This window comes from Vulpes vulpes, chromosome 3 (assembly GCF_048418805.1).
Source record: "Vulpes vulpes isolate BD-2025 chromosome 3, VulVul3, whole genome shotgun sequence".
Taxonomy (NCBI): Eukaryota; Metazoa; Chordata; class Mammalia; order Carnivora; family Canidae; genus Vulpes; species Vulpes vulpes.
Genome location: NC_132782.1, coordinates 61,872,783 through 61,889,845, shown reverse-complemented (window position 1 = coordinate 61,889,845; position 17,063 = coordinate 61,872,783). Strand labels below are relative to the sequence as shown.

The 17,063-nt window shown below is 58.3% G+C and overlaps 2 protein-coding genes across 3 annotated transcripts in view; both read right to left on the bottom strand.

Moving 5' to 3' along the window:
- Nucleotides 1-1,125: 1,125 nt before the first annotated feature.
- On the bottom strand, nucleotides 1,126-10,516 carry LRRC14B (leucine rich repeat containing 14B). Of its 2 annotated transcripts, XR_012000457.1 has the most exons (4): nucleotides 10,432-10,516; nucleotides 7,181-8,489; nucleotides 4,975-5,775; nucleotides 1,126-1,501 (listed from the first exon to the last, which is right to left on the bottom strand). XR_012000457.1 is itself a non-coding variant. In XM_026019150.2 (2 exons), the coding sequence occupies exons 1-2, from the start codon at nucleotides 8,065-8,067 to the stop codon at nucleotides 5,130-5,132; spliced, it is 1,533 nt and encodes a 510-aa protein (XP_025874935.1). In that variant the 5' UTR covers nucleotides 8,068-8,532; the 3' UTR covers nucleotides 1,126-5,129. The 2 variants fall into 2 exon arrangements, 1 of the variants encoding a protein (XP_025874935.1); XM_026019150.2 differs by lacking the exon at nucleotides 10,432-10,516 and having other exon boundaries at nucleotides 1,126-5,775; nucleotides 7,181-8,532.
- The window catches only part of PLEKHG4B (pleckstrin homology and RhoGEF domain containing G4B), an 80,710-nt gene continuing 72,165 nt past the window's right edge, over nucleotides 8,519-17,063 (bottom strand). The window contains exons 16-20 of the mRNA XM_026019149.2: nucleotides 15,428-15,598; nucleotides 14,671-14,851; nucleotides 14,275-14,379; nucleotides 13,784-14,044; nucleotides 8,519-10,567 (exon numbers count right to left, since the gene is read on the bottom strand). Of these exons, the coding sequence (XP_025874934.2) occupies nucleotides 10,434-10,567; nucleotides 13,784-14,044; nucleotides 14,275-14,379; nucleotides 14,671-14,851; nucleotides 15,428-15,598 (852 nt within the window). The 3' untranslated portion in view covers nucleotides 8,519-10,433. The remainder of the gene's footprint in view (nucleotides 10,568-13,783; nucleotides 14,045-14,274; nucleotides 14,380-14,670; nucleotides 14,852-15,427; nucleotides 15,599-17,063) is intronic.

Below are 17,063 nucleotides of genomic sequence, written 5' to 3'. Positions count from 1 at the left end.
TGCTTCTCTTCTCCAGCGGCTCCCAGTCTCCCATTTGTGCTCTGCTGTCACCCACCCCGCCCCAGATCCAAACAAAAATAACTTCGGTAAATCTGAACTAAAAAGTCTGCCTGGCTATTTGTTGCCCAGTTGTGTCCATCGGTTCCTCCTACTGCGCTGACTCTCCAGGTATCCTCGGATAAACCGCTTAATGCTTTCTCTTTGTTTTTACTTTAAGAGGAAAATTCAGGGGCACCTGTGTGGTACAGTTGGTTAAGTGGCCGGCTCTTGGTTTCAGCTCAGGTCATGATCTCAGGGTTGTGGGATCAAGCCCCACCTTGGGGATTCTCTCTCCCTCCCTGTCTGCTCTCCCCTCCCTAGTCTCTCTAAAAAATAAGTAAATCTTCTAAAAAATGAGGAAAATTCAGCTATTTAGTAGGTTATTTCAAGGTGAATTGTTAATCTTCACCATATTTTCTCATGTCCAGCGTGCTGTGAGCCAGCCTTCAGTAGCGTGGTAACTGTTCAGATTATCCAAGTCAGTTTAGACGCCAGTTCGATGCTCAAAATCAGACATTACCTACAGAAGATTATGTTGGACCATGTCTGTTTGTGCAGCACAGCTGCCTTCTGCTGGCAAATTTAATTGAGGGTTTGTTTGATGCCATCCATCTTTTTAACAGTGATTTTGTTGGGTTGGAAATGTTTACATGATGTCATGCCTGACGACTTCACAGATGAACCAAAAGATGTCTGGACTAAGTAACACTACAGTGGGACGTTTGGAGTGTGTGTAGGATTTATGGGGACTTGAGAGTCCAACATCTGTACAGGCTGCTTTCTGGAAGGTCTCAGCAAAACCTTGAGCCAGCAGGGCCAGGGCTGAGGCAAGGCCTGTCCTGTGCGTGCTGGAGTCAGGAGGACAGGGCATCTCCTGGCCTGCAGGGCCCAGCAGGTTTTCGTGGATTTGGGGACACTGTGGGTGGGGTTGTGGTGACTTACGCAGGAAGGGCTTTGAGGCGTTCAGCCTCTGCTTTCTAAGTGTACTTACTGTGAAAGTACCTGTTTCAGGGTTTTACTTGGAATAAAGTTGGAAGGCATGGGAATTGACTAGGATGTTCCACAAATAAAATAAGCAGGCAGTGATTCTGTAAACGAATCCCAGTTTATTTGTTAAATATGCTTTCTCCCCCTCGTAAAAGTTCACAAATGCAGATAAGGAACTGTCGTGTATATTTCTTGTGTGTGTGTGTGTATCATGTGCATATGGACCGACATTTCACGATGACAAAGTAACCCTGCAAACATCGCACCGATGATGGGGCATTGTGATGGGAAGGGACTTCACCAAAGAACCTGTGTGTGTCTGGGAAGGGAAGTTATGGGCCCCTGGGGGACTCAGGTCATGATCTCGGGTCCTGGGATCGAGTCCCGTGTCGGGCTCCCTGCTCAGCAGGGCGTCTGCTTCTCCCTTCGCTCCATCGCGTCCTCTCTCTTTCTCTCTCTTTCAAATAAAAAACCTCTAAAAAAAAGAATGAAAAGAGAAGTCATGTCTAATTAAACTAGAACAGTATTTCTGTGTGGGATTGTTCAAAGGTGTGAAGTGTTCACAATCCTCTGAAAGGAGAGGGAGGGAAGGGCTGTCTCACTGCGTCTGCTGTCTCCGTCTCACCTCCTGAGAGCCAGTCTGCAGTCAGGACTCGGGAACTGGGGAAGGTTCATGTGCTCGCTCGGGGGTCTTGTGACGGACCATAGGGGACCCCACCCAGCTCAGAGGCCATGCTGGGCCCTGCAGGCAGAAAGCTGGAGCCAGGGAGGCCACAGAGACAGCCACCTCCTGGGTGCCGCACGAGCCCTAGGAGCCAGACGCAAGCTGCTGCTCTCATCCAGCAGTGACAGGCTCAGCTGCTCCGTTTCTCTGCAGTGGGACTCTGGCCACGGCAACAGAGATGGATTTGAGCTGCCCGACACAGTGATGAGGGGGGTTTACTTGGGGCCTCGTGGCTCCTCAGGTTCCCTCCTCAGGACCCAGAAATGGCCAACAAGTGTCAGGAGCCTGGGGCAGGGGTCTCTGCCTCACGTGTGCACATCTGCGTTAACCTTCCTCCTCCTGGCTCTTCTGAGCTTGCGTCTTACCTGTTCCATTCCCCTGTGTGGCAGTTTGGGAACCAGTGGCATCTACGCTGCTGTGACATTCAGATAGAGAGGGTGCAGGGAAATGAGGTGTGTGGCTTTTGTCAACCCTGCAGGAAATCTTGAAAAAGAAAATGAGGCCTCAAGAGCCAAGCACTGGCTGCCATTGGGGCAGCTCTTGCGGAAATCTGCCTCTGCGGACCTTCTGGCAAGTCAAGGTCCCGTCGGTGCAGACAGACCGCAGGGAAGTGGCGAGTTTCGAGCCCCCCTGCCCCACACGCCTTCACTGCGCCACAGCCAGTGGCTGCAACACTGCATGCTGCCAGGACCTGGGCCTCGTGGGGCGTGGTTCTGAGGGGGTGTCCCTGTGTGTGATGTCCTGGCGGGACACTGGCTCCTTGCGGGTGGCCTGTCAGTGGAGAGGAGAGCCAGGCTGCCTGGACCCGAGGCACAGAAGCTCAGGGATGCCTGGACAGGGTTGTCGAAGGCATTTATCACATGAGGACAGATGCTGCTGCCCCCACATGAAAGGGGCTTTTTCCACAGCCAGGGCTGAGTGTCATAGGTGATGCCCCGGTTTTGGGCCCCAGGCTGATGGGATTCAGGACGGGCAGCAGCAGGTGGGTGGAATCACTATGATGAGCATCGAGACCCAGGTGAGAGCTGCAGCATCTCCAGCCATAGGGAGCTGCCCAGGGGCCCCAGCGATAGAGAATTGGGACCCTGTGGTCCAGTGGGCGACAGCTCCTCAGGGTGCTGCTCAATCTACGTAACGACAAAGAAAAGGAGAGCACCCGTGACCATAAGAGCCACAGGCCCCCGTCTCCAGGACTTCAGGCCACATCCATGGCACAGAGGGTCCCCTAGTCTGGGACATAAAACTGTGTAATAAGCCCCTGAATCTGTTCTCCCCCTTTGCCAGGATGGGCAGCAGGAAGGAGTGCTGGCTTCCCGGAGGAGGTGTGATGATTAATCCACCACACAGGACTTGGGGGACGCAGAGCCCATGCCCTCGGTGTTTTGGAAGGTGGTTGCCCAGTGTCTGTCGGGTCCGCACCCTGCCCCATTCCATTCAGCTGTCGGGGCTCTGGGGAGACCAGTGGGACAGCTAGGCCCGGAGCTGCCTGTGGTGACTTCCCACCCTGTCGGCACCTGCCATCTGCCCATCTCTGCCTACGCGTGAGTGTCCCTGTCCCTACGGTTTGTGTCAGACCCAGGCCTTCGCAGCATGAAAGCACAGGACGTGCCTGGGTCCTGGCAGATCCCTGGCGCTGGGAGGCATTGTCAGAACCTCTGAATCCTAGGCTGTGTGGGCACAGCCAAAACCCATTATGGCCGGAAACAGTCCTTCAGGGTTCGGGCCCAGCAGATCCACAGGATCGGGGAAATGATAGGTAGCAGGTTGGCACGGGAGGCATGGGTTCTGCTGGGGCCGCTCCAGAGGCTGCAGAATTGCTCCAAATGTGCCTCCACAGCCTCCTTGGCTTTTATGGGGGGCCATTCCCAGGGGTGGGGCTGTTGGGAACATTCACGACCCGCAGACACCTGCGCACCCACCTCCTGCCCCAGTGACCACAGGTGCCCGGCTCAGCTGTGTGCACTCCGGAGTCCTCTCCCGTGGGCCACAAACAGCTGAAATCACTCCACTCTTTAGAGTTAGAATCAGATCATCACAAAATTTTTCCCTGTACCTAATCTACTCTCTTTCCAGAGCTTCTTGCAAGGGAAACTCCCATGCCTGAGATAGGGTTCGGAGACTTTGGCAGCAGGATGGGTCTGCGGGATGGCAGAGTGTGGGCAGGGCAGTGGGAGAAGTGGCTCAGAGAGCAGATCTGAGGGGCAGGATGGTCACATGTCACCCACCTTTTCCCTCCTGCCCACTTTCTGGGTGTCCCTCTTTCCTGAAAGACCCAGGAGGAACATTATTGCCTTCCCCAGGAAGCAGAGTCCTGACACAGCGGTCACTTTGGGGGTGGACACCCGAGGCAGCCCCACTAGGTTGTGGCGAGAAACGCATGGACAGACCTGAGTGGGTGGAGCATGGGAGGTATAGACATACCTGAGGGGGCCTGGGGATGCAGACATACCTGGGGGGCATGAAGGGTAGAGACATACCTGAAGGGGGCATGGATACCTGGGTGAGGACTCCAGGGGGCAGGGAGGGCCCCAGAGCTGGGTGGAGGGCAGCCCCTCCCACAGAATGAGTTAAGCCCACACTGAGCACTTGGGGTTCTAGTTTGAGGTCAGGCCCATCGAAGGCTAGCCTCTATCTTGATAACTTAGTTCATTTTCATACATGTAGATATTTTTTTAAAATGCCTAACTGCACCGAAATTAAAGCCAGGTCTGAGGAAGGCACACTGCTGTGTATTCGTACATAATCATCCACACTCAGCCTCTGCTGGAATCAGCTCTTGGAAGAAACCAAGGGCAAACGTCGTTAAGCACGTTTGCACCTGGACTCAGCGGCACAGAGGAGCTGCCCCGGCCTAAGCAGAGGCTCCTCTGGCGTCAGCGTCCAAAGGGAGGTAGAAACCGGAGCGGTGATGGGGTTGTCCCAGGCAGGGCTTTCCACAGTGGCAGAGGCCCAGGAAGCCACTCTGCATCCTGGTCCTTGGGCTCAAGCCATTAACAACCCCCTGTTCCATGCCGGGCAGGAGCTCATGAATAGGCAAACCCAAGTCAGCCCTGTGGACAACCCAGATGTGGCACAGGGCCTGTGTTGTGTGACAGGTTGTTCATGTCCTCTCCACCCTGGCCGGACGTCTGAGCTCCCCCTCATTGCTCCCAGCCCGCACAACCCCGCTCCACTGCGCGGAGGTGCCTGGAGTGGCCTCTGCTGGAACCAGGGTTTCCTCTCACCTGGGCTTAGCCGATGCCACATACGAGCTTCAGCAAGAGATGCTTTAACGGGTGGTAGCGGGGAGCAGGTGGCCAAGACTGCCCATGCGGGCTGTCCAGGCTGCGGCACAGCCTAGCTGCAAGTCCCCACCCCTCCCCCCGTTCTGCTCAAGGGCCTACTCCATTTGTTCCAGTGCTCTGGAGAAGTTCTCTAGAGCAGCTTTGAAAGCTCGCAGCAGGAAAGCTCCAAGTTCGTTGCTTGTTTCTTGGATATCTGGGTCGAAACTTCCGAAGAGGGGCGTGCACACCTGGATGTCGCCCCGACCAGCCCGAAGCAGCACTGCACGGAGGTCCTCGGCAATCGCGTCATATTTCTGCTGGTCGAACTTGGACATGGCCAAGTCGTCCTGGGGGTAGGCAGTACCCTCAGGGTAGCAGTCCTTGGGCACTGGGAACTCTGCACGCCGCAGTTTGGGCAGCTCGCAGAGAGCCACGAAGAGGCGCCTCAGGGCCCGGGCCGACAGGGGGTTCCCCAGGAAGCGGAGCTCGCACAGCTCGTGGCAGGGGCTCAGGGCCAGGATCAGCATGCTCACGTGGCTGTCTTCGATGTCGCATTCCTCCACGGTGAGGACCCTCAGCGTCTGGGCGGCCCGGCCCAGCAGCCGGAAGAAGGTGGAGGGGAACAGGCTAAACAGGCTGTGCCCACTGAGGTCGAGGACCTCCAGGTGCGCGGCATGGGTGCAGTCTGCCAAGAAGGCCATATCTTCGTGGTTCAGGGAGCAGTTGGCCAGGTCCAGAGTCCTCAGTGGCGTCCGTAGGGGGCTAGGGCAGGGCAAGAAACAGCACAGGTGAGGGGCAGTCCCAGGAGGACCTCTGGGAGGAATTAAGATGAATTCTAGCTCAGGAGTCAGCAGACGACGGCCCAAAGGCAGAGTCCACTGCGGCCTGGTCTTACTCAACAGGACTGTAAAATGGTTTTTACATCTTTAAACAATGGAACAAATCACAAGAAGAATGATACTCTGTGACATGTGGGAATAATACAAAACTCAATTTTTAGTCTCCATAAGTAAAGCATTAATTAGAATGAGGGTTGCTCAGTTGTGTACTGTGGAGCAAGGAGGGGAAGGGCCACGCAGCCATCCAGCCCAGCTTTCCTACGGCCTGGTACCTGCAGCCCCTCCCACGTGCTGAGGCCAGCATCAGCAGATGCACAGCAATGGGGAGACCCTGCTCTGAGCAGCAGGTCTCAAGGGGCTTGTGAAAAACACACTTTCTCAATGTACCCCGCCCTGGGGATATTTGGTTTGGGTCTGATGCCACCAGGCTGAGTACTCAGTGCAGGAGAGCCTGTGGGGGGCCCCACACCTGTGCCGCTGCGTGCTGAGAGCTGGCTGTCTGCCCACCACACTGTCCTTCCCCAGCCCCTCCTTCCGGGTCTGTGCTGCGGGCCAGAGTGGCCCTCATGAATACGGAGGTGACCATGCCATCCTCCTGCTCACCGCCTCCAGGGGCTGTGATGTTCCACCTCCCCACACTGCCCTGCCGTCTGACCCCCACCTTCTCTCTGCTGACCCCTGACCCATCCACGTCAGCGCCTCTCGCCAGCCTGCCACTCTATGCAACCCAGTACTCCAGACCCCTGCTCAGGCCCACCTCAGGGAGTCGGCCTTCCCTGACCCCCGGCCCTCGTGCTCCCACAGGGGACCCGCTGACCAACTCCAAGCCAACACGGTCTGCAGAAGCGGTGAGCTGCATATGCAGCTCCCGCCTGGTGTTCTGATTCTCGGATCAGCCGCCCTGTCCTGAGGCCTCCCAGCAGCCACAGTGCAGAGGTAGACCCTGAACAGCCACATCTGAACGTGGACATGGACGGCCCCACCCTCCCAGCCCACCAAGCCTTCGGAGGAGACCACAGCCCAGTGGACCCAGTGGAGCTGGTTCTTGAAGGTTTTGTCACCATATTGCCCATTGTTGGGGTAACTTGTTATCAGACAGGTGAGGAGCACAATCACCCTACCCTGTCCAGGCCTTCTGGGGTAAAGGCAGAGGGAGCCTGGAACGTCCTGACTTGTCAGCAGCCAGGTCCCATCCCATGGTCCCTCATGCATCTTGGGCCTGCCACCCCCCACCAGGCCCCCGTCCCCATCACCAGCCCTGCACGAGGAGCTGTGAGCAGAGACCCCACTCACTTGGCCTGCCCTCTGTGTTGTCACCCCAGACTCACCCGAGTAGTTTCGGAATCTTTCCTGTCAGCGTGGAGAAGGCCACACTCAGCTCGTTGAGCTGGCTCATCTGGCTGAGCTCCCAGGCGATGGAGGTAAGGAGGCGGTCCTCGCGGTCAGGGCTCAGGGTGCTGCTCGGGGGCGCGTCGAAAGCCTTGGCAGGCAGCGTGAGTGAGGCCAGCTGTGGGAAGCCCACCTGGGCCAGCAGCTGCTGCACATGGCCAGCATGCAGCCGCACGTTGTGCACAACCTCTAGCCTGTGCAGTTCACCTGGCCCTGCCAGACGCAGCACCTGCATTAGCTGGCTGGGGCCCAGACTGTCTGCTCGGAAAGAAAGGCAGTGCACGCGCAGCGGGGCAGGGCCAGGTCCCAGGGCACGCAGCACCAGCTCGAAATTGCCCTCTGTGACAAAGAGATCAGTGAGGACCCGCACGGGGGGCCGGACCACGAGGGACGCCGCCTGCAGCTGGCAGCAGGTCCTGGCCAGCAGCTCGGTGCGGCCCCACCTGCCCAGAGCCCTCCCACAGGGGCACTGCTGCACCTGCACGTCTCGGACACCTGTGAGGTCAGCCACACGCAGCCGCCACGGGCCTGCGGCCCGGAGCACGTGGTCTGCGAGGCCCTGCACGCAAGCCTCCAGGCAGGGCCTGCAGGTGCGGTCCCGCAGGTCCACCGGCGGTTCGGAGTGCGGCCCGAGCAGCACGCTCAGCCGGAACTCCTCCAGGGGCCAGCGCTCCAACAGGGCTCGGATCACCGCCGCCTGCTCCAGCAAGTAGCTGGCTTTGAACAGGAGTGGGTAGAGGTTGTGGGCGACGCTGTCCAGGCTCTGCTGGGCCACCTGGGGGTGAGACACCAGGGCCTCAGCAGAAATAGAGCGCAGCGACCTCATCGTGCCCGCACGCAGCAGCCCAAAAGCAAGACGGAGCTCTCCCCTTGAGATTCTCCCGAAGATGGATGCCCTTCTTGCTTATTTTTAGCTGCAGCTGCTGCGAGCAGCTTGCCTTTGGGCAGAAGCTAGTGAGAAGGCTCTCTGGTCATCTGACAGCTATTTTGGTCATGGGCGCTTGTTTGGCTTTGGCCGTGGAGGCGTCTGGCAGTGGCCAGCTTGTCCTTGTGGTGCTCAGCTATGCAAGCAGAGCTGTCCCAGCGTGTGGCTCAGGGCCACCAGGCCCCCGAAAAGTGCTGATCACGCCCAGGGCAGGGGTGGCCCTGGCTGTAGACCGGGGAGACCCCAGATGAAGGCTGGTCTGCTGCCCAGGGCCATGTTCCCTCAAAGTCACAGGAGCCAGGCTCCCTGGGTGAAGCATGTCACTGACGTACCCGGATACAACAGAACAAAGTGAGAGAAACACGTCTCATTTATTTATGTTCCTCAAGTTTGGATCGAATCAGCATTGAAAAAATGAAGAAAACATCCTACAGTAGCTGGAAATGGCGAGGCCACCATGGTGAGCACCCAGCCTGACCCCAGCCCCTGCCCCACGTGGCTGCCGCTCTGAGGACACCTCGCAGCATGAAGCTTATTCAAGGCCTGGCATCCACCCAGGCTCCTCCATCTGGTGTGGGGTGGTCCTCTTGGGGCCCCGGACACACCCCGGACACACCCCAGACCTCAGGCCCAGCTGTTGTGCCCTTACCCCAACCTGGGTCCCAGGCCACAGGTCACTACCTTATTAAAAACGAAAGAAAACCGAGATTCCAAATATACTCAGAGATGTCCCTGTGCCTGGTGTCCACTCAGTGGGGCTGCTCCGGGGGACCATTGCCCATGGGCCTGTGTTGCCTGGAAGACTGGGGAAACCCCGGTCCCAGGGGGCTTGTTGGGCCCTGAGACCATCCAAGCCCGCCCGGACCTCCCCATGGGAACTGAGGTATCGCCAGCTCCCACCCCAACCTTGGTGCAGCAGTCAATGGCAGGGCCACCTGAGCCCCTAGACTGGGTGGAGGGCTATGCAGGCGGGATGCACAAAGGCAGGCGGGGCCCGGGCTGTGCTGACCCCATGGCCAGTGGCTGAGGTGGGGGTGCACCGGGAGCCCCCAGCAAGACAGCCTCAGGCCACAGTGGAGGCTCCTGTGCTCCCTGTGACGGGATTGTCCTGGAGGGGCTCAGTCTCTTCCATGTAAGTCATGGCTGGGAAAGGAAGGACATCCTGACTCAGATGCCGCGGCCCTCTCCCTCCCTCCCACCAGGTGCCCAGGCTGTGCGTGGCATCGAGTCTGTGTCTGGGAGGTGCTGCGGAGCCCTTGCACCCCTAGGGTGCTCTCAGACTCACAGACACACATCCTGTTACAGAAGTAGTTGCCTGGATGGACAAGGTCAGGGAAACAGACAGGAGGGTGTCTCCTGCGAGGCTGGGTCCCTCATGGGTGGTGCCCCTGGCTCTGGGCCCACACAGAGCCTGCTGGGGGGCCACCTTGGCTGGCATTGTGATGCATCTTAGAGTAAGAGGGTTCTGGTCCCACAATGTGTGAGTCCTGTGTTTGCTGTTCTGATCCCAGAACATGAGAACACAAGGGCATGTGAGCTTGGCGCAGCCTCTGCAGGGGCTCCAGGCCTGGCCTACAAGTGGGAGGCGGGGAAGCCTCTGTTCTCAGGACAGTCCCGACACAGGGGTGCCCTCCCGACAGAGGGAGGCTGGGGCAGGCAGAGCTGGTCTCCACTGGCTCCCACAGAGGCTGAGGGCCCCCTCCTCTTGGAGGGATACCCGAGCTCTCACAAGTAACCATGCCACCCTCTTGGGTATGTGGTTTCCAGGGGGCATAGGCACAGGGTCCTGGGGAAGTTGGCCTGGGGGTGCAGCCCTGCTGGCCAGGGCGCCCCTCCTGGGGGGCCGTTAACATCCAGCCATGTACTGTGCTTGGAGCATCTGGCACAGGGTGGAGACCTGGCCAGGGAGTCTGGCTGGTTGTGGCACCCAGCACCTTAGGGTGACCAAGGATGAGTGAACCCTCCCATCACTTCAGGGGGAGCCAGGACACCCCCTCTCCTGGGGAGTGTTTTGCTCGATGGTCAAACCACTGCCCAGAAGCCTTTGTCTGGCAGAAGGAGAGGACGTCACGGATCAGAGCCCATGTCACTTGTCATCAGTCGTCCAGAAGATCTCTGTGAAAGACACTGGTGGCTCCCTCTCCCTGGTCTCCCCCATGCCTCCCCTCAGGGTGTGTCCGGGCTCATCTGTGCCCTCAGTGGCAGGCTGGCCCCCATGCTGGCCGTGGGCCCTGGACACAGGGGTCTCAGGAAGGGGGGACTCACAGTCATGGAGTCCTGGCTGTGCTGCTGCAGCTGGGAGCCCCTCCTGGGATGGCAGGGGAGGCGCTCGGGTGGCCCTCCTCACGCAATGGCCCAGGGAGCCTGAGGCCACTGTCCCCCGATAACATGTACTCAGTCACTGCAAAGAGAGGCAGGGTCAGGGCTGGCTGCCCTCAGCACTCGGGGCCCTCTGATGTGTGTCAACAGACATCACCAGCAGACTGACGACAGGATGTTTGTGAGGCCGGGTCAGGGCAGACGGACCGGGGCTGGAGTGCAGACACCATGTGAGCAAGTGTCCACTGACCCTGCTCCTATGAAATCAGCCGACAAGGGAGGTGCTCAGTGGCCTCTCCCCTCCACCAGGCGGCTCAGAGGTGAAAACAGAACACCAGGCCCAGGAAAGACCAGGTGGCTTAAAGGAACCTCAGAGCAGGACAGGACCAGGTCTCCGCCCCAAAGGGCTGCGGGAACCTGTCCACTGTCACCGCATGTGAAGCTGTGGCCATGGCCCTGCCATGCAGTCACCACCTCCTGCCTGAGTGGCTTCTGGCTCCACCCCGGCTTTGGGACGGGGATCACAGTGCTGTCTGTGCAGGAGCCACAGTGGCTGAGCACAACCCCTGGCCCCGACCATCACGGCTAGTGGGGCTCCTTGGGGGAAAGAGAGCCCCACTTCCGGACTCAGGCTTCCCTGTGGGACATGCCAGCCCTGCAGGGGCTGGGGAGGACACCGCCGGGGAGGTGCCACAGCTCTGGGATGGCAGTGTGGAGTGCCCAGCTGTGCTCCCCATGGGCCTGTCCAGGACACAAGCCTGACTCAGGTGGCTGCTGCTGTTCTGAGTAGGTGCGCAGCTCCCCCGCACACCTGGCCCACCCCCAGGACTCAGGGCAATGCCTCCACCTCGGCAGAGACACGACTGTGGTCAGCCGGTGCCCTCAAAGACGCGGTCGCTGGGGCACAGGTACACTGGGGGCTTGGGAGGACACATGTCCCAGGCAGCATCACCCTGAGGAGGGTCCTCACCTGGGTGGTGTTACTGTGGGGTGTACTGTGGGGGGTACTGCAAGGTACTTTGTGGGGTACTGTGGGGGGTACCGTGGGGGTATTGTGGGGGATACCACGGGGTACTGTGGGAGGTACTGTGTGGGTACTTTGGGGAGTACTGTGTGGGGTACCATGGGGGTACTGTGGGGTACCGTGGGGTACTGTGGGGTGCACTCTGGGGTACTGTGTGGGTACTTTGGGGGGTACTGTGTGTGGGTACTGTGGGGGTACCATAGGGGTACTATGGGGTACCATGGGGCTACTGCAGGGTACCGTGGGGTACCGTGGGGTGTGGGAAAGCAGACTCCCGTGATCCTCCACCGCAGGAGCTGAGATAACCAACCCCTGCGGGTCCCACCAGCACCTCAGCCCCTGCATGTGGGGCTGAGTTCTGGCTCCTCTGTGTGCGGTTGGCCGAGCGGCAGGGACACAGCCCACAGCCCGCGTGTCACTCACAGGAGGCTGCTCACGCTGCATTCCTGCTCCCGGCGGCCACAGGTCTGCTTGGCTTTCGCCTCTACGGACTCCCCTGTTAGTCCTCTGTTCCCCACTGTCTTCCTACGTCCAGGATGTGTCCCACTGGCACAGCCCCGCAGTGTCGCTCCACGCCACAGAGGCCTGGAGCCAGGCAGAGGCCGCCATGGCTGGATACCTTCCAGGTGCACACGCCGTCCGCCTTAGCACGTCGATGCTGTTCTCACGTATGCCGTGCTTGTCCCCAGGGCCACTGCCCCTGACAGATAGGTAAGCGGCTGAGCCTTGGGCGCCGCCTCCTACTCCCCCCAGGGTCACCGTCCTCCTCCCTGCACAACGTCCTTTGACCTTTCAGGTCTGCTGGTTGAGCTGTTTCAGCCTTTGCACGAAAATGTCCTTGTGTCACTGTTACTGAAAGACATCCTTGTCACGTTGAACTCGTTTGAAGGTATCTCTGTTCAGAGCAGCAAACCGTGCCCCCCGCAAGCTGTGTGTGGTGACAACGATGCTGCCACCACCCTCCTCGCGGCGCTAGACAGCCGGCTCTCGCTGGCCACTTCCCAGATGTTCTGTCTGTCACTGTGTCTCCAGCCTGCGTGCTTGGGGCTCATGGGTCTCCTCTGGGCCTGTAGGCTGACACCTGTCACTAAATCAGGGAAATATTAAGCCATAGTTCCTTCAAAGTTTTGCCATCTCTCCATTTTGGGGACTCTGTTATGTGTTTGTTAAGCCACTCAAAGTCATCCACAGCTCACTGATCTTCTTCCTTGACTTGGCGATTCTGTGTTGTGTTGATACGTCTCCACTAAGCTTTTCTTCTGTTAAGTCGCACTGTTAACTCTATCCAGGGAGGTGCTCACCTTAATGATTGCAGCCCGTTATGGTGCTAAGTTTAGTACGTCCCACCTTCCCTGCTGTGATGTAACGTTCTAGATGTCAGGGACACAGAATGATGGTGTGAAGGCCAGAAGGACACAGAATGATGGTGTGAAGGCCAATTCTAACAACCCCATCGGTTCCAGCTGGTTTCGCCTGTTTGCCCTTGTCATGTTCCGCTTCCTACTTCCTTACATCAGACAGTGCAAATTTACCCCATTGGCTGCCAAACATGTGTGTAATCCTATAAATCTCCTTAACCTTTGCTCTCGGATGCAGTTAGATCACCTGTACATGCCCTGCATTCATGACCTGGTGCAGGTCAGCAGGGGTGTTCAGTCCAACATGGTGTCCTGAGCAAGCCCTCAGAGGACTTGCCACTGCCCTGGAGCTGCTGCCCGTGTGCTGCTGGGAGCAGGTGTGTGGGGTACTCTCTAGTCCTCCAGAGGCTCCAGCCTGGGCAGTCCCCTCAGGTGCGGTGCTGACCAGCCTTCTGCTGGACCCAGGCCTTGGAGACTTCTTGCTACACGGGGTTCCCCCGGGCTGCCCTCCCCTGGGGGTCTGCAGGCTCCCCACGTGGCTCCCGGGTGCCCTCCAGGCAGAGATGGGAACGACCATGGGGCTCACATCACAGTCCCGTCTCAGGTCACTACTGGTGGTGGCAGATGTCCTAGGTCTTAAAATCTTGTGTCATATGCTTTTGTCTATTTATATTTTGTTTCATCTAGGTTTTGTTGCTTGGTTGTTTTATATCTGTTTCCTGTGATGTTTTAGGTGAAAGTGAAAATTTTTGATGTTTTTTTGATTAAAGAAAAACTATAATGTGTTTAAAGACTTTTGGAAGTCTATAAAGGCAAGTGAGTTAATTGCATAGGTGCACAGCCCACCCCTCCCCCACCCCCCCCAGAGTGGCTGGAGGCTGAAGCACCTGCCGCTCTGGAGCCTGGGTGCACTCACGCATGGAAGGTGGGCTCCCCGTCTCCAGCTCCAGCTCCTCCTCCTCCTCCAAGCAGGTGCGCATGTCGTGGGGCCAGGGGCAGGAGGCAGTGCTCAGCAGGGCTGGGCTGGCAGATGTGTGCGGGCTCAGTGGTCCCAGGACAGAGGAGGACTGGCTGCTGGAGGAGGAGGTGCTGCTGTCTGAGATGGTGGAGTGTGGCCTCTTAAAGGGGGTGGCACGGTCACAGGAGGGTACAGCCACAGGGGCTCGGGTCCACAACTCTGGAAGGGGACAGAAAGCAGGCTGATCTGGCTTTTGCTCCACACGTGCTGCCCAGATTTGATAGTGAAGCAGCCATCTGAGAACCCAACCAAGTCCCTCCTGCTGAGGTCAGTTTGGGCATGATGTGGCCACCACCCACCCAGCCACTGTGCTGGCTCTCGGGCCCGCAGTCAACACCAGGGCCCCAGTCAGTGGGACAAGGTGAGGGAGAGGGCTGAGGCCATGTTACCTGCTGCCTTGATGGCCCGGTCATTAATGGCCGCGTCACTGGGCTGGATGTCCACGAACGGCTTGTTGCCAATCCCCATTGACACCATTTCTTGCATTCTGAGTTCTAAAACAGAATAACATAGGGCAACTTTCCAAGGAACTGCTTGGCTTTAATACTCTCCCGACAATGCTGTGTACCCAGCACCCTTCATCCTGACCAGGAGCACGTCAGGGCCTGGCCCAGCACCCTCCCCAAGTGTTGCTGGGACCCAGAGATGCTGGGGCTCCCGTTCTGGCACCTACACCTGGTCTGGCCTCTCAGGGAGCTCAAGGAGTTGACAACAAAAAGGGGGACATGGGACTCAGAACTGGGGGAGTGGTAGGGGCTGACCCTGGGTGGCCCTCTTCTGCCCACCTCTGTTCCGCAGAGCCTGCCGCCACAGGATCTGCCCTATCACGTGGGTCCAGGCCATCTTGACCTCTGCAGAGCTGGCCTGGAGAACATAGGTGTCCTGGGACTTCCGCCGTCTGCGGAACCAGATCTCAAACCTCAAGCCGCTGTCTCCGATGTTCTCTGTCATCCCAATCTCAGCCGTCTATACCAAAAGCCGCAAGTGGCAGCAGCGTCAGCAACTTTGATCCTCACTTGAGGAATTGACCATTCTCTGGCCACCATCTGACCCCAGCACCTCAGTGCTAGAGGCTCTTCACCCAAATACCAAATGGGGGGCTGAGGCTGGACGGGGACCCCCAGGACAAACCAGATTCCCACCCATGTGCACGGACTCCCTCCTGGAGCTGCAGTCTCCCCACTGGAGAAAGGGAGGCTGGACTGGAAGGCTCTCTAGTGGCCCGCGGTGGCTGTGCTGGACAGGGCCACAGGACCGCCTCTGATGTGCTCCTCTGCAGGTAAGGGCTATAGGCTCCCTGCAGGAGGTCTAGGAGCTCAGAACCCTGTGGGGTGAGGGCCACCCTTGGAGACTGGCCCAGGTTCACCTTCACCACAATCGGAAATGAAGTTACCGACTGAGAAGTTTCCCAGCCGCTGAACCAGCCCGCAGCACCATTAAGGACCAGTGTGTCCGTGCGACTTCCTGATTTCAGACACAGCCCCATATGTCCTATTTCACCGCTCCCACCCAGGGGCGTCAGGTGTGAGGCGGGCGTGTTACCTTGAAGGACTGTTTGTACGTGTAGGTGTCATAACCCCCGTCCACTTTTCTGGTCTTGCTAAACAGGATGAGGTCTTCGAAGAGGAACACGTGCCTCAGATACTTTTTCCTTCCACAGCAAACGATAAACTCATCCTGGCATCTCAACTGCCCCTGCTCCTTCAGATTCACCTGCAGATGGAGCAAGCTTCCCTCAGGGACCTGATCCCGCCCCAATCCTTGGGGAGAGAGGGACTGGAGGTAGAATCATCACCCATGGTCAGTGCTCACTCGATGATGCCTCCTCCTAGACCCCAAAGGACGGGGCTGGAGGGTGGCTGGGTGGGTGAGCATGTGTGGCGGCCCGTGCCTCTTTTGTCCACATACCTGGCCCTGAGCCTCTTCTGTCTGGCTGTTCCTGACTTATGCCCCTCACAATAAACTGGTGATGTCATAGTGAACGGTCTCTCTGGGTTCTGATTGTTGTGACCAATCGGTGCCGTGGGGGGTGGGGCAGTCTTGTAGGATGGAACCCGTCACCTGTGGGATCTCACCCCACATCCATGCAGATGGCATCAGGGTTGAGTTGAATTACAGGACACCCGGCTGGTGCCTGAGAATTGCTCAGATGTATGGGGAAAACCCTTGGGGCCAGGCAGGGCTCCTCTGGTCTGCATGGAGCTCGCAGCAGAAGTACCCTTGTGGACATGGTGCTAAACTCTCACCTGTTTCTGCATAAAAATACCCGATATAGCCTATGTGGGAGTCAGGTTACAAATTCTGTACCTGAGCCACCCCTACCCCCAGAAGTAACCCCCAAGCTGCAGTTTGGGCTGATGGCTGGTGGGACCGCATGGAGTGTATCCCAAACTGTGGACACCACTGCTAAGTCCCTCCTGTAACCTTCTAGCCCATGGATAGCCCTGTCCTGGGGGCTTCCTGAGAATGGCTGGTCCAATCCCAAATGACTCGGCTAAGTCTGCTGAATGGGGGCTTCTGGAGTGACCATGCCGGGGTACCCCGAGTCCTCCATGGCTCTCCATGGACAACTATACTCCATGCTGGACTCCATCTCTGGTGCTGGCCACAGCCTCAAATCTGCCTTCTCCAGCTGACGCCCGAGGTCCCACCTTCAAGCCCAGGTGGGGTCAAAGGGCAGGGCGGGGCATTGGCACATCCATGGCTGTGCGCACACAGGCCATTTCACCTTGCAAGGCACCCAGGGCTGCTCAGTGGGAGGACAATGCATGCAGGGTGGCGGCCAGAAGAGCCCACGTTCAGATTACGGTTTGTGAGACTCTTGATGCAGTTTTTAGGGCATGAACATTTTCATTTTCCCTGGGAACCCTGTGGCTGTCCCTCCGCTGTCAGACACCAGGCATTCTGCTGGGGGCAGGACTCCTCTTCTAAGCTGGTCCCATCCTGCCACCATGTGGGCCATGTGGATGCCGGGCCCAGGCTCCCAGTGTTGCTCTGCTCCAAGCCTGACAGCCAAGTAGCCCCTAGGTGGATGGTTAGCCACTGAGGGCCTGCCTCCTATAATGCCCCGCGGCTGCCCGGACATGAAGCCCCTCTCTGCTCCCCTGACCCGCTGGCCCCAGAGAGGTCTCAAGCTTCTGGGGACTTCCCCAGAGGGAAGCTCATGTACTCTGGCCCC